Below are 27,607 nucleotides of genomic sequence, written 5' to 3'. Positions count from 1 at the left end.
GTAGTAGGGTCTAAGCTGCTTTTCCAGATAAGCCATCTCTCCATGTCACATAGACTGCACCTTGGTCTTTAAGAGATAAAGGTATCGATTATAACATACAATGGAAGATTTTGGCCAGATGTAAGCCCTATACCAACGGCAGCGGAAGGTGCGGTCTATGCGACATGGAGAGATGGCTTATCTGGAAAAGCAGCTTAGACCCTACTACATGTCTAAATACAAGGACAGAACTTTTCGGATCATGCCCACGTGTGACTAAATTTCTGTTACGTTTTTGATCCCCTAAAGAAAACAGATAGAACATGCTTTCTATGTTATATCCCAAGAAGATTTTATATATTTTTATATATTTTTTATGTATATTTATATAATTTTTATGACGAAAAATGCGAGCGATGTATAAGTACGCAGGCAAGCAGTTATAACACAGTAATTTCCCTTTATATAACGGTATTTTTTCATAGCGTTTTCAAATAGCCAGATAACCGAAGAGATGGTGTTGTGGATTTCCACTTCGGCATCTAAAACTCAGAATTTTATCTTGACTATCGAGTAATGTAACATATTATTGTACAGATAAATTTCTTCTATTTACATAATATTGAGGTCTCTTTCTTTCTTTTGTTATCTTACCGTTTTATCAATATATATATATATATATATGTGTGTGTATATATATATATATGTGTGGAGGCGCAGTGGCCTAGTGGTTAGGGCAGCGCACTCGCGGTCGCAGGATCGCGGTTTCGATTCCCAGACCGGGCGTTGTGTGTGTTTATTGAGCGAAAACACTTAAAAGCTCCACGAGGCTCCGGCAGTGGGTGGTGATCCCTGCTGTACTCTTTCACCACTCTTTCTTCTGTTGGCCTGCTCACTTAGCCAGCGGGGTGGCGTCATTCGAAGGCTAAATGGTCTGATGGTCTGGTTGGTCAAGTGATCAAGTGATATATATATATGTATGGCCTGCTAGATCAAAGCTGACCCTGGCATTAAACATCAATATCAATAAAGAATAGAGCTATAAGTACAGAAATAAAGGGTTTTTAAGAATAAAAACAAAAATTCGTTTTATTTTGGAATATTATTTTATTAGCATTCCCACATCCTTGAAATGTGAGAAGTGCAATTTACGAGCAACATTTCGTTGTTAGTTTATTATGATGAACTGAAAACTATGAATATGAATATGAGTAGGTGATGGGGTATAAGGGTATTTATGTTAACTTGTACCAGTCATTACAACTGAGCAGTCCAACGTTGAATTGATTCACAAATGTATTATATATGCAGGCATTGCAGTCTGGTTATGAAGTTTACTTTACAATTACCTGGTGATGAATTTGCTCCTACTGTGCAGCACATTGCACAAGTGTCACCTACTGTCTGCACTGGATTGACCAATGCCTTATTAGTATTGAAGCCCATTGGTTGGCCTGGGGCTATAGTAGAAGACATTTACCCAAGGTGCCATACAGTGGGACTGAAACCAAATACATGTGGTTGAAAAGGAAGCTTCTTAACCACACAACCATGTATGAGTATGTATGTTTGCCATGAGAAATATATTGTCTTTGAGAAATTCTTCTTCATGAATTCAAGTCATTTACCAAGCAATCGATCATTCCTAGACAAGTCTCCTTTGTTTGAGTCAATAAAGTTCCATAGGTTTTTGAATGTGTGTATTTATATGTGCATGTGTGTGAATGTATAAGTCTGTGCATGAATTGCATGCCTGACGATTAGCAGTCCTCATTAGGACAGCTGCCAACTATTAGCAAAACTTCTGAGTCACAGTCATTAAAATAATTAATAATATTAATAACAATATTAATAATATGACTATATTTGTGAGTCCTTTCTTCAGATAATATACACTGTTTTTAAACTTATAAAAAAAATTCTTGAACTATATGTGTGTGTGTGTGTGAAAATGAAAATGTCCTGTGACTTTTAATGGGTTGTTGGGTCATTAGTGAGGGCTCAGTCCCCGTGTCCTTTCTCAGGGGGCATGTCAGTCCAGTGGATCATTGATATCTGTCTGGGCCATTGCTCAAGAAGAAAATCCCCGATATGAATAAGGAGCAAATGATGCAAAGTGGGATGTCTGGGTTTCAAACCTACCATGCATACTCGGTTATTTTTTGTGGGCGATGGGGGTTGTTTATTGCTATATACATACGTTATGTCTCCAGTTTCAAACATAACCACATGAAGGAAACATGTGTCTAAAATACATACATACATATATATATATATATCTACACATATTCCTATTTTATGGAAAGATAACTACACATGCATACCAATATCATCATGATTTTCACCTATATACATAAAATATATGCATTTTTAAATACACAATCACAAGCACACAGATGCACAAACATACACTGTTTGAACAGATAACCCCCCTACACACATGCACACAAATATACACTGTTTCCACATATATAGCCATGTGCACACTGTACATTCTGGCTACTAGAAATACACTAGTTAATGTCACACACATACATCCATATTTACACATTCTTCTGACTGTATATCACTCACTATACATATCCTGTTCAACAATTCATACACATACACATACCTTCACAAATATTTATTCCCCGCTTGACCAAGGACTGCAGATAAGAGCAGTGTTAATGTTACTGACTAACATTAAGACGGAATCATTAGCACACTGGGTGAAATGTTTAGAGGCGTTTCTTCTGTCTTTATGTTCCGAGTACAAATTTTGCAGAGGCTGACTTTGTCTTTCGTCATTTCAGGGTCTATAAAGTAAGTACCAGTTGAACACTGGGGTTGATGTAATTGACTTACTTCCTTCCCTGCAGTTGCTGGCCTGGTGCCAAAATTTAAAATCAATATTACTGACTAACCTTATGCAGTCTTCCCACTAATTCACACACAAGTATCGATGCATACACACACTACAGCCATCACTTGCTTCAGCAATGCTACTTACACTTCCTCTGGGATCATTTGGTAACTTTCTTCCCCCTTATGTGATGAATGTTTGGGACTTTCCGGTACAGAGGTGACAGTAAACTTTTTCTCCTTGCCCACCACAACTCGACCCCTTGGCTTATGGAAAAGTGGTTTTAGCCGAAATTTCCGATGTTTATCCTTCGTTTTTTCACGAGTGCTATGGCTGCGTTGAATTTCAGTGGGAAAGTGCTTGGGAGGAGGAGTAAAGAAAGAAAATGGTCGTGCTACTCTCACTCCTGGGGATGCCTCAAACTGCTCATAGTCGAGAAATTCTGAATAATGTCCATGTGTTGTGGAGCCATGGAAAGTCTGAGTATTGTCATGGGTGACTATATCTGGGAATGATTGATTGCTTGGTAGTGTTTTGTATGTCTTCGAACTGAAGTCAAAGTTTCCTGTTGGACTCTGCGAAGAAAAATAATAAAAAAGTAATTAAAAAATAGAAAAATGAAACAAAAGATCCCCTCCCCCAACTCCTACACTCTCTCTTACTCTTTCTATGCTTTTGTATGTAAGCATATGGATATGAAATAAACAGATCAACATACAGACGGATAGGTACATAGGTTATAAGAACAGACAAGCACACATACACACATACACAAATGGAGACTGAAACACATGACCATATATACACACACACTTTACTCCACACATGGACACATATAGAGACATGGGTCCACACATAAGGAGATGTACACCCATACATACAAACATGGCACATAGTTGCAAAACACACACAGACAGACATGCACACACAAGGAGACAGAGGTGCATACATATACAAACACACGCTCACATACACACATACATAGAAAATACACTAACACGGACATGCAAGCACATGAATATGCAGGATACATACATACAGATGCACACACATACATGCATATATACATATGCATATACATACATATATATATACAAAAACATGCATACATACATGCATGTATACATAGGTACACACACACTAACCCACATACATTGCGCACAAACAAACAAAAAGGAACGCAGTGTAAATAACAGACAGAGTCAAGACTATTGAAAAGGTTGCAAGACGCAACGAAGATTTTAGGAAAATAAAAATAAGAAATAAGTGGAAATTTTACCAGTGAGTGTGTTACATTATAAGGCACAAAAAGAAAATGACTCTCCCCAGACACAACAGAATATTTCCCATATTATAACACAGGATTAAAATGGTATTCCAGTCTTTGTTTTAATGCCTATACATATCTGTGTGTGTGTGTGATATATATATATATATATATTGAAGGGTGATAAAATATCAGAACTGAAATTTTGAATTAAATTGGGAAGAAACTTATTCTAAATTATTTTAAATAGGATTGATAGGAAAATATATATTTGGATAATTTTCTGTTAAATTTATTATTAGTTTTGCTGTTTAGCCTAGACTCCTTCTTGAGATCAAGCAGAATGATAATCAAATGCATTTCAGCTGTGGCCATTCCAAAGGATTCAGCCATAATGCATCCATTTTTGAAGCAAATGAAATGTGATTTGAGAAATCTGGCTGTTATTTCTAGTAGGTTAAGTGACTGCATAGATGATCTCTCAATGGGTATACCTAACTAGTCATGACTACTGTCATAAATTAGATCATTAAGTTCAACTTCCTAGAGTAAACAGTCAAACCTCTCTCATATCACATCCAATAGTTTTAAAAAACAGAGAATGACATATTGAATAGTGTAATCCAAGATGTTTGAAAGAAACGGAGGGGAAGATTACAAATGGAATGTTTTGTGCATAGGTTTGTTGCATCAGATCTGACATGCAGTTAAACGATAACCATATTTATTCATGCTATAATACCATACAACATAATTATGTGTGTGTATGTGTGTACATTGAAACATGGGTATAACTCCTTCTCTACTACTGAATAATTTCTTTACAATAAGGGATTATCCACCCAAATTTTCATGAGTCACTGTAGCCAAACAATGGATGTAACACATGACCTTCTTACCATACTGTACTGTAAATCTGATTGACTTAGAATATATTTTGATCACGCAAAATGCATTGTTAAAGGATGCAAAGGTGATTCACCAAATACAGGATGTTTGGGCTAAATTTGATTAAATTTTGTCCCCTTTTTTTCTTTTTTTCAGGAACAGCTCAATGTATTGTTGAACAGTTAATCATGTTGGAGAATATAAAGATTAAAGATGTAGTTGAGAAAAAGTTAGCTGATATGGAGGACTGGAAGCCATTTGAATAATAGAAAAGAGTTATCTGTATCATGATGGTTCTCGCTGGGTATGAAAATGCCAGCATCATAACTACTGTGAACATTGTAAAGGTTGTTAAGATGTGACATGGACATCATGAAAATCAAGTTCCCTCAAACTGTAAGGGTAACATCAAGTTGATGCACATCTTTGAACAGGGCCTTAGGCTCAATTTTGATGGTTAAGTGAAGCTTCTGGAGACTGTGGTCAAATCCTGGCTGGAGAGGGTTGTTGCTGGAAGGCCATATGTGTGGCAGCTGGAAAGAGTCAGAAGTGGTTGTAGGAGAATTTTTACGACTTCACCAGCCTCTGTTTCTGGTCTCCTAATTCCTCCGATTGTAATCCGATGGGTTATTATATGTGTGGGGTGTAGTTTGAGAAAGACACCAACTGCTCTGCCTACAATACCAAGGCCAAGATCAAGGAGGTGTTCAAAGATCTTCCCAGAAATACAGAGAGGAATGCATACACCATACAGCAGGTTCCAGAACCATCTGCAGGCCATGGTGGAAACTGAAAGTGGCTACTTTGAGTAAACTATTTTCTCTCCCAGCTGTATATTTCATGATATTTTTTGATTTTTGAAGATATTTTTATTTTTGGATGGGATATTATTATGTTTTTACCTTTCATGCAAACTTTAAAATTAAGCCCAAACACCCTATATGCTGATGATAAATTTATTTTCATGACAAATACATTAATAAATATATTTGGATGACAAGTACAATTTGATGATAATACTTTCTGTTGATAGATCAAATTTGATGATAACTATACATTTTGCTGATAAATATATTTTGATCATAAATTTAAATTTATTTTGATTCTGTTAAATACATATTGATTATAAACACATTTAGAAACATGTCAGATGTGGATAAAGTGATTTAGATTTGAAGTAATCACTTACTGTAAAATTCCTTTTCTGTGTATACATGTCCATAAGTTTTTGTCAGTGAACATAATACTCTTTTACTCTTTTTTTTTTTTACTCTTTTACTTGTTTCAGTCATTTGACTGCGGCCATGCAGGAGCACTGCCTTTAGTCGGAAAAATCGACCCCAGGACTTATTCTTTGCTAGCCTAGTACTTATTCTATTGGTCTCGTTTGCCGAACTGCTAAGTTACGGAAACACAAACACACCAGCATCGGTTGTCAAGCGATATTGGGGGGACAAACACAGACACACAAACACACACACACATATATATATATATATATATATATAGATATACATACACATACATATATACGACGGGTTTCTTTCAGTTTCCATCTACCAAATCCACTAACAAGGCTTTGGTCAGCCCGAGGCTATAGTAAAAGACACTTGTCCAAGGTGCCACGTAGTGGGACTGAACCAGGAACCATGTGGTTGGTAAGCAAGCCTCTTACCACACAGCCACTCCTGCATCTATAATGTGAAAAAGGTGTTCAATTCTAGAGCTGAATACTATACAAAAAGAGGTAAGCACCAAACAAATCGAGCTTGTAACACAGTTTCAATACCCATTGTTTGCCAACAATCATTGACCTAAACTGGAAGGAAGTGAGTCCCAGAACGCACTGAGTCATGATGGAATGTCTGGCACTTTTGTTATCATGTAGTAAAACAGTTTAGAAGCCAGATTGGTGGGGTCATCACACTCCATGCCACTCAATGCCATAAGAAATAAAATCAATATAAAAACTTCCAAATTTTTCATTTTGTAACAATTCTTTCAATCCTTTTAATATCAACCCACATGAAACTACTTGTGTTCACATTAAAGTTGCAATCAAAATTTTGTTCCCACAGGAATGATATTTGAGATTTCAGCTGTCGGTTGTTGAACAACAATGTAAGGAAATGCAACAATGCAACATGATTCACTATGATCTGATAAAATGGTCCAAACAATACACACACATATACACAAACACTCACACACACACACACACAACACACACACACACACATATATATATATATATATATATATATATATATATATATAGATATACATACACATACATATATACGACGGGTTTCTTTCAGTTTCCATCTACCAAATCCACTAACAAGGCTTTGGTCAGCCCGAGGCTATAGTAAAAGACACTTGTCCAAGGTGCCACGTAGTGGGACTGAACCAGGAACCATGTGGTTGGTAAGCAAGCCTCTTACCACACAGCCACTCCTGCACCTATAATGTGAAAAAGGTGTTCAATTCTAGAGCTGAATACTATACAAAAAGAGGTAAGCACCAAACAAATCGAGCTTGTAACACAGTTTCAATACCCATTGTTTGCCAACAATCGTTGACCTAAACTGGAAGGAAGTGAGTCCCAGAACGCACTGAGTCATGATGGAATGTCTGGCACTTTTGTTATCATGTAGTAAAACAGTTTAGAAGCCAGATTGGTGGGGTCATCACACTCCATGCCACTCAATGCCATAAGAAATAAAATCAATATAAAAACTTCCAAATTTTTCATTTTGTAACAATTCTTTCAATCCTTTTAATATCAACCCACATGAAACTACTTGTGTTCACATTAAAGTTGCAATCAAAATTTTGTTCCCACAGGAATGATATTTGAGATTTCAGCTGTCGGTTGTTGAACAACAATGTAAGGAAATGCAACAATGCAACATGATTCACTATGATCTGATAAAATGGTCCAAACAATACACACACATATACACAAACACTCACACACACACACACACAACACACACACACACACACACACACACACACACACACACACACACACACACACACATTCATATCATTGAGTAGCATATTACTGATATGGAAATATGTACATATGTGTACATATGTTGTGTATATATGCTGGAGATATGCTGTGACTTCGAGGACCCGACAAATGAAGTGAGTTCATGGCTTGTAGGATGGCTTGCTGTGCTTGAGAGACCTATTGTGTCAAGTTATCAACATCAAATAAAAATCTTATGGATATTGTAGCTGTGATACCCGTGCTGGTGGCATGTAGGGCCTCACAAAGGAAATGACGAAGACCGAGACCTCTGAGATAAGCTGTGACTGTGAAGACCCGACAAATGGGTCGCAGGACGGCTTGCTGTGCTAACCTTGGATCATAGAGTGACCTGCTGTTCTTGAGGAGACCTATTGAGTCAAGTATGTCAATATTAAAATAAAAATCAAATGGAAATTGTAGTTAAGACACCCATGCTGGTGACACGTAAAAAGCACCGTCCGAACGTGGCAGATGCCAGTGCCACCTGACTGGCGTCCGTGCCGGTGACACGTAAAAGCACCAACCGATTGTGGCCATTTGCCAGCCTCCTCTGGCTCCTGTGCCAGTGGCATGGAAAAAGCACAGACTACACTCACGGAGTGGTTGGCGTTAGGAAGGGCATCCAGCTGTAGAAACACTGCCAGATCAGACTGGAGCCTGGTGCAGCCTTCTGGCTTCCCAGACCTCGGTCGAATCGTCCAACCCATGCTAGCATGGAAAATGGATGTTAAATGAAGATGATGATGATGTGTGTGTGTATATACAGCCGTTACTTCCATCTCACCATTCATCTGTTACATCCCTATCACTCATTACTGATGTCTACCACTCTCTCCTTTTTCAGGCACAATGCATCTAGGACTGTCCAGTTCCTTTTATTGGCTCACTACTGATTATGTTGATAGTGTTGGTGACAATGGTGATTATTGATGCTGATGAAATGCATAAAATAAGATATAGGATTGAATGGTGCCCCCTTTTTTTTTCTTGTTCTTTCTTGAATGCCCGCCAGATAAACTTGATAGTCTGTTTGACTTTCTATCAGTCAATCTGTGAATGTGTGTGTGTGCATGTATGAATGTGTGTGTGTGTGTGTTGCGTGTGTGTGTGTGTGCATGTGAGTGCTCTTTTAGTAATAGATAAAATGTTTACCTTGGGGCTGGGGCTGAATTCTGAATGATTAAATTCATCAGCATAAAACTGAAACAGAAAAATTTATATATATATATATATTGTTTAGATATACATATGCTGTTTACAATGGATGTAAATATAACATCAGTACTTGGCTCAAATGATGTGAAGACATACAGAATGCAAACTTCATACAGACACACACACATGTATATATGCAGATATACATGTGTGTGTGTGTGTGTATGTGTGTGCATGCGCATGTGTGTGTAAACAAGTCAGAGAAAAGAGTACTTGATATTATGAGTGAGATAAGTTGAATCTTCATAAAGTGAGGACTTTCTTTTTGCTGAACTTTGAATGATTGTGAAAAATAGAACATAAAATATATTCATTAAAATGTATAAAAAGGTATCCAAATAAGATACCGATCACTAATTGCATAATGGAATATAAGAGTAAGATATAATTGGCTGACAGGGTATGATGGACCAAAGTCCTAGTAAATAGGAAGGTGGACAAATCACAAACTCCTTCAGGTAGATGGCCCTGCTTGATCTGTAGAAAAGACGTAGGTAGAAACTCCACAAGATGTACCAGTGTAAGCTATGGACACATAAGAGGTGCAGCAATATCAAAGGAAGGATAACCGAGAAGATAGTTCTTGTGTGTGGCAGGTGTATAGGGGTGATAAATACTGAAGATGTACAGTAAACAGATTCCAGCACAGGTCGAGGGTGGGGGGGAATAGAAGTAGTTGATAGTTTCTGCTACCTAGGTGACCAAGTCTGTAGCAGGGATGGATGCTCTGAGAGTGTTGCCACAAGAATAAGAATAGCCCAGGCAATGTTCAGAAAACTCCTACCTCTGCTGGTAACAAAGAGCTTCTCACTCAGAGTGAAAGGTGGACTGTATGATGCATGTGTGTGAACAGATATGCTACATAGCAGAGAAACATGGGCCATGAATGTTGAGGACAAATATAGGCTTGAAAGAAATGGCATAATGTCAGTGTGCATAGAAGACAGAGTGTAAGCGCCATGAGAGAAATGTGGGACATAAGAAGCATCAGATGTAGTGTGCAAGAAAGATGACTGCGCTGGTATAGCCATGTGTTATGTATGGATGAGGACAGCTAAGTGAAGAAGTGTCACACTCTAACAGTGGAAGAAACCTGAGGAAGAGGGAGACTCAGGAAGGCATAGGATGAGGTGGTAAAGCACAACCTTCGAACATTTGGCCTCACAGAGGCAATGACAAGAGACAGAGACCTTTGGAGATATGCTGTGATTGAGAAGACCCAGCAAGTAAAGTGAGATAACAGCCGTGGCCGATATCAGTGTCACGTAACCAACCCATTTAAAAGTACCCTTGAATCATTGGGCAATATGCTGTGCTTGAGAAACCCTGTTCAGTCAAATGGCCAATGACCCAGCAAGTAAAGTGAGATCCTAGCGGTGCCAATACCAGTAGCACATAACCAGCCCATTTAAAAGTGCCCTTGAATCATCGAGCGATACGCTGCACTTGAGAGGACCTATTGAGTCAAGTAAAATCAAATGGAAATCGTAGTTGTGGGTGATGACAGTGCTGGTGGCATGTAATAAGCACCATTCAAGTGTGAATCAATGCCAGTCCCACCTGACTGGTTCCACATGCCAGTGGCATGTAAAAAGTACCATCTGAATGTGGTCAATGCCAGTGCCGCCTGACTGGCTCCTGTGCTGGTGGCACATAAAAACACTTGGAGTGGTTGGCATTAGGAAGGGTATCCAGCTGTAGAAACCATGTCAGATCAGATTGGAGCCTGGTGCAGCCTACTGGCTTGCCAATCCTCAGTCAAATTGTCCAACCCATGGCAGCATGGAAAATGGACATTAAATGATGATGATGATGATGATGATGATGATGATGATGATGATGATGATGATGATGATGATATTGTAAAAGCAAATTGTACAAAAAAATATGATACAATAATGGAGATACATAAAATAAAATTAAAATTGATATCTGAAAAATATATAAAAAATATGTATTTGTGTGCGTGTGCGTAATATGAAACACCAAATATATTTTAGAGTCAAAATGGCAAAGAATGATAGAATATTTCAGAGTTTAAAACATATTTACTTTCTTTTGTCTCTAAGAGTGGAAGCAAGCCAATGGGGGAAATAGTACTGGTGACAATATTTTGTTATGCTGGGCTAGAAGACATGATGCAGAGCAAACATCTGAAATGATGTTTCATGGTCTGGACACACACCATGTTAGATGGTACGGTGAGGTTTGGAGATCTCTTCAGCCACTTTGGAAATCTGTATTTCTACACAAATCCAATTGCCATGATTTTATCTTGCTACTGGGCATATTTTATTACAATGACAGTAACGCTTTGATTGGAAGGACAATTAACAAATGCTAATGCCAAAAGTAGATCCAAAGACTCAGCCTTGAATGATGCAACAATGTCAGTAAGGATGATTACTGAAATCTATATGTTTATTCCTGAAATTTATAAGTTTATTATCTATGGGTTTATTATTATAATAAACCTATAAGTTTCATAACATCAAAAACAAGCACTGCTAATGCATCAGCAATTTTTTAATCCAACCAGTAACTGAGAATTTATCTTTAAGGCAAATCAGTGTATTAAGTTTAACAAAGCTCTTAATAATAGTGTTATAAATACAAAATCACCATAGGTAGTGAGAGAAATTTTGTCAGCTTTTTTTTTTTTACTTGTTTCAGTCATTTGACTGTGGTCATGCTGGAGCACCGCTTTTAGTCGAGCAAATCGACCTCGGGACTTATTCTTTGTAAGCCCAGTACTTATTCCATCGGTCTCTTTTGCCGAACTGCTAAGTGACGGGGACGTAAACACACCAGCATTGGTTGTCAAGCAATACTAAGGGGACAAACACAGACACGCAAACACACACACACATACATATATATATACATATATACGACAGGCTTCTTTCAGTTTCCGTCTACCAAATCCACTCACAAGGCATTGGTCAGCCCGGGGCTATAGCAGAAGACACTTGCCCAAGATGCCACGCAGTGGGACTGAACCCGGAACCATGTAGTTGGTTAGCAAGCTACTTACCACACAGCCACTCCTGCGCCTATTATAAAAATGAAACAAAGACTAAAACCCCAGAGATTTCTTTTTCTTTCTGCATGTAGTGAAGGTGTGGAGGCGCATGGCTTAGTGGTTAGGGTGTCAGCACCATGATCGTAAGATTGTGGTTTTGATTCCTGGACCAGGCGACGCATTGTGATCTTGAGCAAAACACTTCATTTCCTGTTGCTCCTGTTCACTCAGCGGGCAAAAATGAGTAACGCTGCGATGGACTGGCATCCCGTCCAGCTGGGGAACACATATGCCATAGAAACCGGAAAACCAGGCCCATGAGCCTGGCTAGGCTTTAAAAGGGCGCATTTATTATTATTATTATTTATGTAGTGAAGGTGGAATTGATGTTTTGAGGCAGTAACAGATCAGGGCTGAAATATTTTTTGGCCATGAAGGGGAAGTTTAGCCTTTCAGAAGTAAGTTTGGTAATGTTAATGTGTGTGAAAGAGATGAATGAGTAATGAAAGAAAAAGAACGAAAAATGTATAAGCATGACTAATTACCCTTGACAGTTGATTCCTGCGCGTCAAGTTATTAAGATCCATGGTTCTTTCTTTCTCTAAAAGTTTCTGCAAATAGAGAAAAACGGGTCTGAACACAAACAGAAATTGCTGACGAGACAAGTATTTCTGGCTAAGAGGTCTGTAAGCAATCTGTCAATAAAATGTAAACAATATTGTTATAGTTATATAGTAAACGATTGGTGTTTGGGAAAGGAGTAGTAATTATTTATATAGTAGATTCCATCACTGGTCCCATTTGGTGACTATAGATAGGAGAATGGTTTTATAAGAGCCAGCAAGGTTTAGTTTGGACAGAAAAGGGGTCCAAAAGGGTTGAGATGTTATGCATAGAAGTAATGCCCAAAATGGCTCAGCTATTAATTAAAATTCTGAAAAAAAGGAAAAGAATGAGGAAAGGTGTGTGTGTGTGTGTGTGTGTGTGTGTGTGTGTGTGCAAAGAATATGTAGCTTGATATAGTATTGAACATGAAGGAAACATTCTTATACATTTTGTATTGGGTCCATATGATCAGCTAAACCCCTTATATGTGCTTCCTCCTCATAGCCACAGTGAAAACAGTGAAATGTAAAATAATAAATAGAAAACTTGATCCATTTTTTGATAGAATGGCTATGAGGGTGGGCTGGTAAGTTCATAGGCTGACTATGAAAGAGTGATGCCAGAGCTGTAACATCTTACGTACTGACATCTGATGTTCAAAGAAAACTTCAAAAATAACTAGCAGTGACTTCTCCAGAAGATGGATGAAATTTGGCCCCATGGTGTTATCAAGTACCTTTACAAAAATGGTTTAGCCCCCAAAAGACATTCATACTGACAAGGATATTACATTAGGAGATAATACTCCAGATTTAACACTGCCATGCCTGCACTTATACGAACAATGTAACATTAAAAATGCTCAGTACAAATTGGAATATGACACAGAACTGTATACATGCAGCACTCCTCACCTGATATTCTGTAATAAAAGACAAAGATTCTGGGCCCTTCATAGTCTTGTAGGAATCCCTGGCCACCTGTAATAGAGAAAAATAAACTTGTTTAATAACAAGGAAACAAAACTTATTCTGATCCCAGAAACAGCTGTTGCCGCCGCCGCCACCGCCACCACCACCACCATCATAACTATTCTGTTGTGCACCTTCTTCACCCAGGAATGTGGTTGACAATAGGAACAACATCCAGGTAGAAACTTGAAGACAGCTTGCTGATGTAATTGCAGTCTATCAAAAACTCAACATGCAGCAAGCCTGTAGGTTTCAAGGGTCATTAGGAGAGAATGTGCATCATTTTGGGGGCCTCCTCCTTGATGGCTTTGCAGAGCATTGGCCCCACTTACTGACTAGTGTTTGAACCTAAGTCTATTTCAGGATCATCACTGTGAAATGATGATGGAAATGGAACATGTTCATAGAATGTGTTTCCCATCCCATCTAGTCAAATTGTAGCTCTGACTTAGAACTGACTTGAATTGTGACAACCTATCCAACTCATGGCACCATGGAAAGTGGATGCAAAATGATGCTGACAGTGATGATGGCAGCAATATCAATCTCTCTTTCTCACACACACACACAAACATACATATATACATATACTTATACACACACACACACACACACACACACATATCAGTGACATGTAGTTGAGACATGCTAGTCATGTACTGCATGTCCATTGATTTTTATATAACTCAAAAATCAATTTAAGAATGCAATGTATTTATAACCACATTGAAAAGTTGTCCAATCATTGGAAACTGAAATAGTTACTTTGTTTCAAAGGAAACCTGTCCAGATTGATACTTCCCTGTGTTTCCATTTTGTTTCCACTAGTCATGCTTAAAGAAAAACACATATGAAATCTTTTGTCCCCCACTTCTTATCTTTCAATAACTATCATTTCAATGTCTGTAAGATTCTTTTTTATTCCATTAAAATAACTATGGAAGGCATGCTTTCAGAAAAATGCATGTTTTAGCTTCTCTTCCCTTTCTATCAGTTCTTCTTTGTCAACAATTCTTTGTAACTGATGTTGCTAATGTGACAGGTTAAGTAGTTGAATGGGTTTTGCTTTTTGACCCATAAAAATTCTGAACAAAACACATCAACAACCCTGTAGTTCTTAAATAGTCAGCTCAAATGTTGCCATGACTTTGGAATATCTATTTTGCTCTGTTGTAAGTTTTGAAATTATTATCATTAACCATCATCCTCTCTGTATTAAAGAAAAAAATTCTGAAATCAGAAATATGATACAGCTAATTAATCTTTTGTTGATTTACTAAAATTATCTTTCTGTTTTGTTCAAACAGATCGCAGTAAAGTGAGGTATATTATGACAAAGTGAAATTAAAGTGTTCATTGTTCTTTGTTTTTTTTTTTACAACTGAAACTTGAAAGTTACAAAAAGTACAAGTGCAGAAATAAATCAAATCTCAAAAAAATTGAAATTTTGAAGTTGTAATTTTTGCCAAATTTTTTTACAGAATCAGAATCTCCATAGCTGAAAACATGGGTTTCCATACAAAAAAAGAGCGTGGCTGGTGCCACAAAAAAAAGCAAACTACCCAGTCCACTCTGTAAAGTGGTAGATGCTAGTAAGGGTGTCCAGCCACAGAAACCACACCAAAACTGAGACACTGGAGCTACGTGTACACGCATACATCATATATACATTTTATGCATGCATGCATGTACACACACATGTATGCATGTATGCACACATGCGCACACACACATACACTCTCTTACACAAGAGTGTCCAAGATTGTAGGAAGGAAATGTTTCCTGACTGCATTCCTGGATCAGATGCTTTCAACAGAATGATCTCTGCCAAAAGCAGACACACATTAACTTGTGTTGTCAAAACAGGTAGCAAGTTAAGTCCACCAAATATTTTGTATATGTGTATTTATTAATATAAATATATGTTTCCCCCATCCCCCCCACACACATCAGTGATATGTTCTGAAGTAATCAGTTAAAAAGGAACTCACTTGTATATCATGCTCCCAAAATTCTGCTGTTTCATCTGTTGAAGCCAGTGGCACAACTTCTTTAATCTTCAAAGAGAAAAGAAAAAAATTAAATAAATAGTTAAAAAAAGTAAATAAATAAAGTAAATTTAAAAGTGTTAATCCTTTGAAACAACAAGCACACCTTAGCAGGGATAATTTCCACTGACTATGCTTCAAGAAGAAGTAAAAGTGGATGACCATATGATTTTGTGTTTATAGCTAGCTAATTTGTAACAACATCGTTATCTTCTTGACATAAACATAAAACCATGTGGATGTCCACTTGCATCTTCCATAGATGACAGAAACTCCTCCTCCTAAAGTGTTCTCATGGATTCTGTTGTATAATGAAACTGTACACCCCACCCGGTAAAAAGTGGTAGTAGCCAGCCATTATAAATAGACCAGTAGCTGGTCAACAGAAAAGAAGGTCGAGAAGGCCAGGAATGTTGAGAGTATGTGTAGATTGTGTTGATAGTTGTGTCTGTGCTGATATAGTAATAACAGCCCAATCTTTTGAGGATAGTAATACTGTACAACAGGGGGGTCATACAGTACCAGGAACCATTCCATTGACAACTTTGGAATATAACAACAGTGGAAAAAGACAGCTCTACAACAGATTCTAAGGGTTAAAAATTGAGAAACACTTCCCCCCACCAAAAGAAACAAAAAACTGTAGGAAAGAAGAACTTCTCAGTAACTGCCAGAGATTTAACACCAGTAATTGAGTTACTTTTTGTAGAGAATATCTGAGGATTGCTTACTTTTTCTTGACATGAAACTTAGAGAAAAGCCATAGAAGGCATGTTAACAAGTATATTGAAATAAATATCTAATCTATGGTGTGTATTGAATACTGTTTACTTTGTTCATAAAACTACTGTAAACATAATAGAATTATATATATACAGAGTGTGCTTCTTTCTGATATAGGTTTTTTATTAACTAAATACACACACACACATTCTTTTATTCTTTTACTTGTTTCAGTCATTTGATTGTGGCCAAGCTGGAGCACCACCTTTAGTCAAACAAATCAACGCCAAGACTTATTCTTTGTAAGCCAAGTAGTTGGGCATAAGCACACCAACATTGGTTGTCTAGCAACGGTAGTGGGACAAGCACAGACACACAAATACATACATACATACATAATAATCATCATCATCATCGTTTAACATCCGTTTTCCATGCTAGCATGGGTTGGATGGTTTGACCGGGGTCTGAGAAGCCAGGAGGCTGCACCAGGCTCCAGTCTGATCTGGCAGTGTTTCTGTAGCTGGATGCCGTTCCAAATGCCAACCACTCCGTGAGTGTAGTGGGTGCTTTTTATGTGCCACCGGCACAGAAGCCAGATATATATACGGTGGGTTTCTTTCAGTTTCTGTCTACCAAATCCACTCACAAGGCTTTGGTTGGCCCGAGGTTATAGTAGAAAACACTTGCCCAAGGTGCCATGCAGAGGGACTGAACCCAGAACCATGTGGTAGGGAAGCATGTGCCTATATGAAAGGATATCTCAAGCCTAATAATGTAGTATTTGGTGTCCTATGTTCTAACAAGGCATCCATGTTAAGTTGAATATATAAATACATACACACACATACATATATATTCTTTTATTCTTTTACTTGTTCTAGTCATTTGACTGCAGCCATGAAGGGTTTTAGTTGAACAAATTGGCCTCAGGACTTATTTCTTAAGCCTAGTACTTATTCTATCACTCTCTTTTGCCAAACTGCTAAGTTATGGAAATATAAACACACCAGCACCAGTTGTCAAATGGTGATGGGGAGACAAACATAGATACAAAGACACACACATACAATGGGCTTCTTTCAGTATCTGTCCACCAAATCCACTCAAAAGGCTTTAGTAAGCCCAAGTAGAAGACACACTTGCCCAAGGTTCCATGCGGTGGTTGAGAAACAAGTTTCTTATCACAGAGTCACACACACATATATATATATATATATAATTTTAAATTGGTAGAAGTTACAAAGTAACTCAAGGGCAGAGAGTATTATGCAAGGAACTGATCAAACTTCCAGATTTGTTAGAACAACAACAACCGCCACCACCGCCACAACTGCCACTGCCACCACCACCACACCACCACCACCACCACCACCACCACTTTCATTTAAAGTCCATTTTACATACAGGCATGAGTTGGGACATGCTGGCATGCTGGACTACTGGCTGTGAAACCTTAGTCGACTTGGATCTTCATAATAATTTTGACTCAAAACTCTGTTTAGAGTCATTTTATTACTTTAAAGAACAGTAAATGTGCTTTGAAATAATAAAATTCATAGCAAAAATATTTTCAAGATATTAGTGATTATAATTAGGCATAGGAGTGGCTGTGTGGTAAGTAGCTTGCTTACCAACTGCATGGTTCCGGGTTCAGTCCTACTGCGTGACACTTTGGGTAAGTGTCTTCTACTATAGCCTCAAGTCAACCAAAGCCTTGTGAGTGGATTTGGTAGACGGAAACTGAAAGAAGCCTATCGTATATATGTATATACAGTTGCGGCCAAGATGTTCAGAACGGCATTGTTTTCGCCAGAAAAGTAGATATAAGTTTTTATCAAAGTTGTTTTATATTCTATAATTTTCACACACAATAAATACGATATTAATTGTTATTGTCTGAGATTTTGGTGTAATTTGAGAGGATAATACAAAAGTTATGGATGATTTAGTGATTTACTGCAAAACCCATGGCGGCCAAAATGAACCACTAAGTTACTGTGACATAAACACCAATGCTTGTGTGTTTACATCACAGTAATTTAGTGGTTCGGCAAAAGAGACCGATAGAATAAGTACTAGGCTTACAAAGAATAAGTCCTGGGGTCGATTTGCTTGACTAAAGGCGGTGCTCCAGCATGGCCGCAGTCAAATGACTGAAACAAGTAAAAGAGACTAAAGAATATAATATCAGTGATAAATTCATTCAAATTCAGATTGTATAAATTAAGATGAACAGCAGTAAACAGAAAGACAAAAAAAAATAATGATAAACACACACTCACACACACATTAACAAAACAGATAGCCAAAGCCAAAAAATGAAAAACAGATAACATAGAGGGAAGAAGAATGTGAAACCAAATGAGTATAGCAGATCATTTACCTTCAACATGACAACACCAACTAGGAATATGCAGCCGATGTTAAGTAGAGTGAGCAGGAGACTTATTGTTCCCATGATTCCCATCTCTTTGGCCATGTCACAGCTGTACATTGGTGTATAAGCATTGTCTTGAAATGGCAAGCACCCTAAAGGGTTGTCATTAATTGAAACCTTCAAAATACAAACAAGGGAAAAAAACACTGAATTAAAAGAAAAAAAAATAATGTATTTTATACTGATTGCTTGTTTTTGATTTGTTCCAAGGAGATCAGTCCTGATCCTGTGGATCTATGATAAAAAAGGCATCTCAACTGTGATCATCTCATCTTTTATTCACATTGCTTGGTTCTTCGTCAGCCTGGCTTCAACAAATCTATAATCAGAAGTGTTCTGTACAGCTGTTATCTGAGCTGCATCTGCTAGTTTTTTTTTTAAACAGTAAGGTGTGGTATCAGGAGGATTTTGCTACTTGTACTAGCAGCTCTAACAATAACCTTGTGGCTCATTCATCAAATTGTATACCCAATGTTAGGAATTCAGCCAGAAAATCTAATGAGAGTTGCTTCTAATAGGGCTCTATGGAAAAGAGGTATCTGAGAATGCTACCCTCATGGCCCTTCCAGGAAGAGTGGGAGGAAAAAAGGATATATATATGTACATATATATTACTGGAACTGTGTCAGCTGATCAATGGAGGAAACACATTGATGGAACAGACCCTGAAGAGGTCACAAATGTGTGTCGAAAGGTTTCTGGACAATGGACATAAGTTAAATAAGAACAATGCTAAACAAGTGAAAAACAAATAAACAGTGCATGTATTTATTTGACAAGGGAAAGAAACAAATGACTATCCTGAAAATTAACAATATATGTTTCAACACAATGATTTCAGATCAAGAAGCTTGCAAAACAAATTCATAAATGCATGCGTGTGTGTATGTGGTGTGAGTGTATGTATATATATATATATAATAAAAGGTGGCGAGCTGGCAGAAACGTTAGCACGCCAGTCGAAATGCGTATCCGTATTTTGCCTGTCATTACGTTCTGAGTTCAAATTCCGCCGAGGTCGACCTTGCCTTTCATCCTTTCGGGGTCGATAAATTAAGTACCAGTTATGCACTGGGGTTGATGTAATCAACTTAATCCGTTTGTCTGTCCAATCTGTGTTTAGCCCCTTGTGGGTAGTAAAGAAATATATATATATATATATACATACACACACACATACATGTATGTATACATATATTTTTAAATTAATAGTTAAAAGTACTAACAAGTAGTACCAGCATGCTATTATAGCAGTGAAAATGACCAAACCACAAGTTCTCACTTAAACATAAAGGTGAAGGAAGGGCAAATGAACAAAAACCCTAAGGCCCCATACGAATGCTGAAAATAAAAACGAAAACTGCAAAAGTCAGACATACCCATATCGTCATGATTTCAAACTCTGAGAAGTACTCTGAGTTCATCTTCAGTGAGTCTAACTGATCCAGCGTTGAAGAGTTTGCTCATCTCAACCAATGTGTGCGATGACTGCTTTTAATGCCACAGCAAATTTAAAAAGGTGATCAAAGTGAATAAAAAATTATATAAATATGTAAGAAATCATTGTTTATAATAATATCAGTGTTCATTTGCTTGCCTTCATCTTTGTGCTTAAGTGAGAACTTGTGGTTTGGTCATTTTGACTGCCATTTCAGCATGCTGGTACTGCCTGTTAGTATCCTTGATTATTAATTGATGATTTTTACCTTTATGGTTTTTTTTATGCATGCAAAGCCACTGATATTATTATGAACAATAGTATCCTTATATATATATATATATACCATGGGTATGAGTAAGTATCTCATTTACTTCTTTGCCACATGTATCACTGATGAAGGGAGGGTTCTTTTTGAACTAACCCTGAAATTGGTCCGATATGGTAATAATGGAATTTTTTAGAGATTTCTGTCGGCCTTTTTTCGAGTAGTGTGCATACTGGGGGAAAAAAAATTATATGGGAAATGGACAATATGTTCAATTTTCGGCATATTTGGCATTAGAAATTTTTTCGTTTGCCCTTATTTATAAGTTGTATATATATATATATATATATATATATATAAATGCCTCACACTAAGAGGGACAAAGTCATTACTACCAAAATTACACTAATCATACCCAAATGCAGTTCCTCAAAGCAAGACATTTAAAAAATGAATTTAGTTCTGTATCACCGTGATTTCACATTTAACTTACGTCTTATGATCCTCAGCAGAACTGATTCTGAACACATCATAAATAAACCACCAACCTTACCTAGCGAAGACGAACAGACATCTATTCACTCCGGCCAAGCACATGGAATGTTTATAAATCATATATTCGGTAAATGGCGGGCTTTTTCCAACTGCATGTCGGGTAGGAAAAGTATTTCGGAATAAGTTTAACAATTAAGGATAACTTCTTAATAAGGGATCTTAACAAGAAATTATCAGGTAGTTAGCGTGAAAACATACAATATAGATATAATTAATTTGTTCAAAAGAAAAAAATTATTTTCGAATTCTTTTCTTTTATGAGGTTTTCACGCTAACTACCTGATAATTTCTTGTTAAGATCCCTTATTAAGAAGTTATCCTTAATTGTTAAACTTATTCCGAAATACTTTTCCTACCCGACATGCAGTTGGAAAAAGCCCGCCATTTACCGAATGATTTATAAACATTCCATGTGCTTGGCCGGAGTGAATAGATGTCTGTTCGTCTTCGCTAGGTAAGGTTGGTGGTTTATTTATGATGTGTTCAGAATCAGTTCTGCTGAGGATCATAAGACGTAAGTTAAATGTGAAATCACGGTGATACAGAACTAAATTCATTTTTTAAATGTCTTGCTTTGAGGAACTGCATTTGGGTATGATTAGTGTAATTTTGGTAGTAATGACTTTGTCCCTCTTAGTGTAAGGCATTTATGTGTATTAATGCCCTCTATACAATATAGATATAATTAATTTGTTCAAAAGAAAAAAATTATTTTCGAATTCTTTTCTTTTATGAGGTTTTCACACTAACTACCTGATAATTTTCTTGTTAAGATCCCTTATTAAGAAGTTATCCTTAATTGTTAAACTTATATATATATATATATATATATATATATAGATAGATAGATAGATAGATAGATAGATAGAGAGAGAGAGAGAGAAGAGAGAGAGAGAGAGAAGAGAGATCCTTTTTATACTTTTATTTTTTAGGTAGGCTGGGGGACATCATGTGATGGGTAGGTAACTAGAGAAAGTCAAGGGGATAAAGTACTTACAGCAGTGGTATTGCCACGTGGAGTTGTTTTTGGTGGACTGATGACCGAAAGTAAAGCAAATGACCACAGCATTCCCTGAAGAGAGATTTGGAAAAGTGTACAGATTTAGGTGGTTGTTATATTTCAGAAAACTTAGAACAGCAACACAACGACAATCAGATGAAATGTCTTGATCTGCTAAAAATAACAGACAAATCTCCATGAAACACATACTACCACCTTAAAAAAAAAAAAATAAGGTAAGATACGTTAGATAATATAACTCAAGATAGACTATGTATGAAAAATAAAACAGTAGAATGGTTATTGTTGGAATTCCTTTGATTAAAGATTTGCTGAAGAATCAGAACTGATCTGAGGTTAAACAATGACAGCTTGACCACTTGGTATAGACCTTCAAGTGGTGTTTGGGTGATATTAGAAATGGTAAAAACTGGTAGAATCTTCAGAACCTCACCTGCTAAGATATAGTATTAGAGAAACAAGCCTTACACTGTGTAACAAATTTTTTATTTTTATGTCTTTGGTCAGTAAGTGTTATTTCCTACTTGCTTCTATCTAGAAATGAAAGGATATGACTATTATACCCTGCAAACTTTGCTCTTGTGACTTGAACATCAATGTTTTGAAACTGACTCATTTTCCATTACATTTCAGACAGATTCAGCATTGAGTTGCTAAAGTAGAAATATCATTAAAGCAAATGTTCTGCTCATTACCATAGATTTGCTTGTCAGTTCCTTGACCATAACCACTTGAGCATGTCCAGTGTGGTAACAATTCTGCCAGCTTGCCATCTTTCTTTGTTTTCTGCCTTTAACCCTCCAACGCGGAGTATAGGCCACTTATAATTGAATTCCATGTCTCATAATTTTTCGCTTCTGTACTTATACTCTGCCATGAATGTCCCTCTTTCTCTAGTTCCTTTTGTGTTGATCTACGCCACGAGTTCTTAGGCCTACCTTTCTTTCTATATCCATCCGGTTTCCACTGTTAAAGCACTTTTCACTACATTTGGTGTGTCTTTTCTAATTGTGCTACCAATCCACTTCCACTTTTTCTTAAATATTTGCTCCCTAATCGAAACTCGATTTGTTCTTTGCCATAGCTCCATATTACTTATGTGTTCGGGCCATCTAATTTTAAGTATACTATGCAAGCATCTGTTGATGAATGATTGTATTTGCTTATTTGACTTAACTGTTGTTCGCCATGTCTCAGCCCCATACAATAACACCGCTTTTACGTTAGTGTTAAAAATTCTTATTTTGTTCTTTGTTGAAATTACACTTGCACTCCATACTTTTGTTAATAGGTTGAAAAGCAGTCCTTGCCTTACTTATTCTCGTCTTAATATCTTTGTCGGTGCCGCCTGAAAATGTTATCTTACTACCTAAATATGTAAACTTGGCTACATCCTCTAGTTCACTGGTTTCTAGTTTAATGTTTGCTGTTTTCTTCATTAATGCACAGAATTTTTGATTTGTCGCGGTTGACTTTCAATCCTAGTTTGGCAGCTATTGCTTCTAATTTTGACGTCATCTTAATAATAATAATAATAATAATAATAATAATAATAATAATAATACTTTTTACTACAGGCAAAAGGCATAAAATTTGGTTGGAAGGGGCTGGCTGATTACCTCAAAGAGTATTTAACTGTTACTTATTTTATCAAGCCAAAAGAATGAAAGTCAAAGTTGACCATAGCAGAATTTGAACTTGGAACATAAAGATGGACAAACTGCAGCTAAGCATTTTGTCTGCCATGCTAATGACTCTATAAGAATAATAATCCTTTCTACTATATGCTCAAGGCCTGAAATTGTTTTTTTGGGGGGGACTTGTTGATTATATTGACCCCAGTGCTTGAATGGTTCCAAAAGGACTGAAGGCAAAGGTTAACCTTGGCAGAATTTGAGCTCAGAATGTAAAGATGGATGACATACTGGTAAGTATTTTCTCCAGTGCACTAACAATTCTGCCTTTATAACGATGATGATGACAATGATGATGATGATGATGACAATGATAATAATAATACTTTTTACTACAGGCAAAAGGCATGAAATTTGGTTGGAAGGGGCTGGCTGATTACCTCGAAGAGTATTTAACTGATACTTATTTTATCAAGCCAAAAGAATGAAAGTCAAAGTTGACCATGGCAGAATTTGAACTTGGAACGTAAAGATGGACAAACTGCAGCTAAGCATTTTGTCTGCCATGCTAATGACTCTATAAGAATAATAATCCTTTCTACTATATGCTCAAGGCCTGAAATTTTGCGGGAGGGGATTTGTTGATTATATTGACCCCAGTGCTTGAATGGTCCCAAAAGGACTGAAGGCAAAGGTTGACCTTGGCAGAATTTGAGCTCAGAATGTAAAGATGGATGACATACTGGTAAGTATTTTCTCCAGTGCACTAACAATTCTGCCTTTATAACGATGATGATGACAATGATGATGATAATAATAATAATTATGACGAAGCGTTAGTAGGACTGCTAAAGAATTTAGCCATGACATCGGGATGAACTTTGGCCTTGATAAGTGTGCTAAAGCACTTTTGTAAGAGGCAAACAGTTTCCATTAAATTAGATACTGACATCACCATCAAGGAACTTGACCCCAAAGAAAATTACAAATACCTGCGGAAAAATGAAAGAGATGGTATACAACATGCTACTATGAAGGAAAAAATAAGAAAAGAATATTACAGGAGAATAAGACTCATACTAAAATCTGAACTCAACTCTAAAAATTGCATCGAAACACCCTGGCACTTCCAGCAGGCCAATATAGTTTAAACATCATTAACTGGAATCTTACAGAGCTCCAATGCCTGGACAGGAAGACAAGAAAAATACTAACTTCTAAGAACATGCACCACTCAAGAGCAGATGTTGATTATCTGTACCTACCTAGAAATAATGGGGGAAGAGGAGTAATGCAGGTAGAACTGTGCTATAAGACCTCCACAATAGCAATGAACAGGTACTTATCTAGTACAGATGATGGGATGCTGTGACTTGTGTGCAAACACAAAAGGTGCAAAAAATCACATTCGATTATCAAGGAAACTTGCAAATTCGCAAAGGAACTTGACATTAACCCTGAAATAGTTGCAAAACCTGAAACCACTGCCACAAAACAAGCAAAATAGATCAAGCAGACTGCAAAAAAGAACAGGCGGAAAAAAATTGAGGAGCAATGGAGCCAGAAGCCTCTGCATGAAAAGTTAATGTAGATCAAGCAATAACCCATCAGTGGCTGAAAAGTTCAGGTCAATAAGCAGAGACTGAAGGTTTCATACTGGCAGTACAAGACTGAAGCTTGCTCACAAAAAAATACCAGGCTAATGTTCTTCGAAACGGTTCTGACCCTAAATGCAGATTCTGCGACACATTTGACGAAACAATAGACCATCTCGTCTTAGGATGTCCTGTGCTGATACCAAACAAATATAAAAATCGCCACAATAATGTAGGACAGTATTTATATTGGAAAATATGTAAACACTACAAAATCAAGCACTCTTACTGCTTACTGGTACGAACATCATCCTGAGCCAGTTGCTGAAGGCAAAAATGTCACTATCTTCTGGGATTTTCCAGTCAACACTGACAGAACAATTTAGACTAATCAACCAGGCATAATTATTAAAGACAGGGAAGAAAATATTTGCACACTAATAGACGTATGTGTTCCCACTGATAAAAATATATCTGTCAAGGAATGTGACAAACTAAGTAAATATAAGGACCTGGAAATTGAAATACAAAAGATGTAGCATCTTAAAATGAGAACTGTTCCTGTTATTGTAGCTGCTCTAGGTATGGTAAAAAAAAGGGATGTCAGAAACATCTAGATAATATCCCAGGAGAACCATGTCTCAGAGAAATCCAAAAGATTGTGCTCACAAGTACTGGGTACATCCTTAGTGAAACCCTGTCCATTTAAATGTCTGTGTTGTATTACATGAAAATATTTCACTATCTCCTCTCCCCAAACTTTCAGTCATACTGTAACATTTCTTATCCTTCACTTGCCCCAGGATGCTGGGTGTGTCTTGGCAAGTGATTGTAACAAATATGCAAATTAAAAGTAAAAATAACAACAACAACAATAATAATAAATGCCCTGATGCAATACAAGACAGTTGTTTACATGGCTTCTGATCTTAACTGATTGGAAGTGTTATCATGTACATTGTTTTGTCTTGGTAAAAAAGATGGGCTACAGCAAATATTCTGCTCCATACCACAGATTTGCTTGTCAGTTGTTTGACCATAACCAGTTGAGCATGTCCCTTAGTAGCTGACGATATGTGCATCACTGATCACAAGCAGGAGTAGTGGGGGAGTATCATAGCCATGTGTTGAGAGGAATTCTTTGGAGTTTGGATAATTTACCTCTGGAAACATGGGTGTTTCACTCAACATCCTTAAATGACTCTTATTCAGAGACCTTTTGCATGGAATGAGCTACTCAACCTGAAGAAAATTCTAACTGGGTCCCACCTGCAAGGTCATGTGCTGTTTATCTTGATATGCGTTCACCATGTCGCGCACATAGGGTTGTGATGCATGTGCCTGGTGTACCCTTATCGTATGGGTAGTTATGATGGTTACACTGGGCTTTGTATATTTTACCCAAGTGTCACTTTGGTAACAGGCACTGCTCTCACACTCTAATAATAATAATGATAATAATAATGGTTTCAAATTTTAGCACAAGGCCAGCAATTTCGAGGAGGTGGTAAGTTGATTACATTGACTCCAGTGTTCAACTGGTACTTATTTTATCGACCCTGAAAGGATGAAAAACAACACAACCGCACTGGCATTTCACCCCAGAACATAAAGATGAACAAAATACTGCAAAGCATTTTGTCTGGTGAGCTAATGAGTCTGCCAAATAACAACAATAAAATGAAAGCAAGAGTTTAGTTTGAATTCACATTTAATTGAAAAAAAAAAAAATAATAAAACCCAGAATCTGAATTCAAATTTATAAAAATATTTGGAGCGTTGATTTTGAATTTCATGTTTAACAATGAATTTCATTTTTTAAAATATTAATAACTTATTGGAAAATATTCTAATAAATTTCATATTATTATACAATGTAAAATATATTATATATTTTAAAGTACTATAAAATATTTAAATACTATCATAAAGTATTTTAAAATAAATCAAAACATTCTAATATAAATCGAAATATTAAAAAACATTTAGATTTATTTAAAATTATTTGGAAATATTTTTTTATATATTTTAACATATGTTGAAATATAA

The 27,607-nt window shown here is 36.9% G+C and overlaps 1 protein-coding gene across 1 annotated transcript in view; it reads right to left on the bottom strand.

Moving 5' to 3' along the window:
• Positions 1-1,066: 1,066 nt before the first annotated feature.
• The window catches only part of LOC115215061, a 68,723-nt gene continuing 42,182 nt past the window's right edge, over positions 1,067-27,607 (bottom strand). The window contains exons 11-17 of the mRNA XM_029784208.2: positions 22,306-22,380; positions 18,994-19,164; positions 15,828-15,893; positions 13,780-13,845; positions 12,805-12,870; positions 9,175-9,222; positions 1,067-3,399 (exon numbers count right to left, since the gene is read on the bottom strand). Of these exons, the coding sequence (XP_029640068.1) occupies positions 2,968-3,399; positions 9,175-9,222; positions 12,805-12,870; positions 13,780-13,845; positions 15,828-15,893; positions 18,994-19,164; positions 22,306-22,380 (924 nt within the window). The 3' untranslated portion in view covers positions 1,067-2,967. The remainder of the gene's footprint in view (positions 3,400-9,174; positions 9,223-12,804; positions 12,871-13,779; positions 13,846-15,827; positions 15,894-18,993; positions 19,165-22,305; positions 22,381-27,607) is intronic.

The sequence above is a fragment of the Octopus sinensis genome, linkage group LG8 (assembly GCF_006345805.1).
Source record: "Octopus sinensis linkage group LG8, ASM634580v1, whole genome shotgun sequence".
NCBI classification, from domain to species: Eukaryota; Metazoa; Mollusca; class Cephalopoda; order Octopoda; family Octopodidae; genus Octopus; species Octopus sinensis.
The sequence above is the reverse complement of the archived record's forward strand: the minus strand, read 5'-3'. Positions and strand labels throughout refer to the sequence as shown.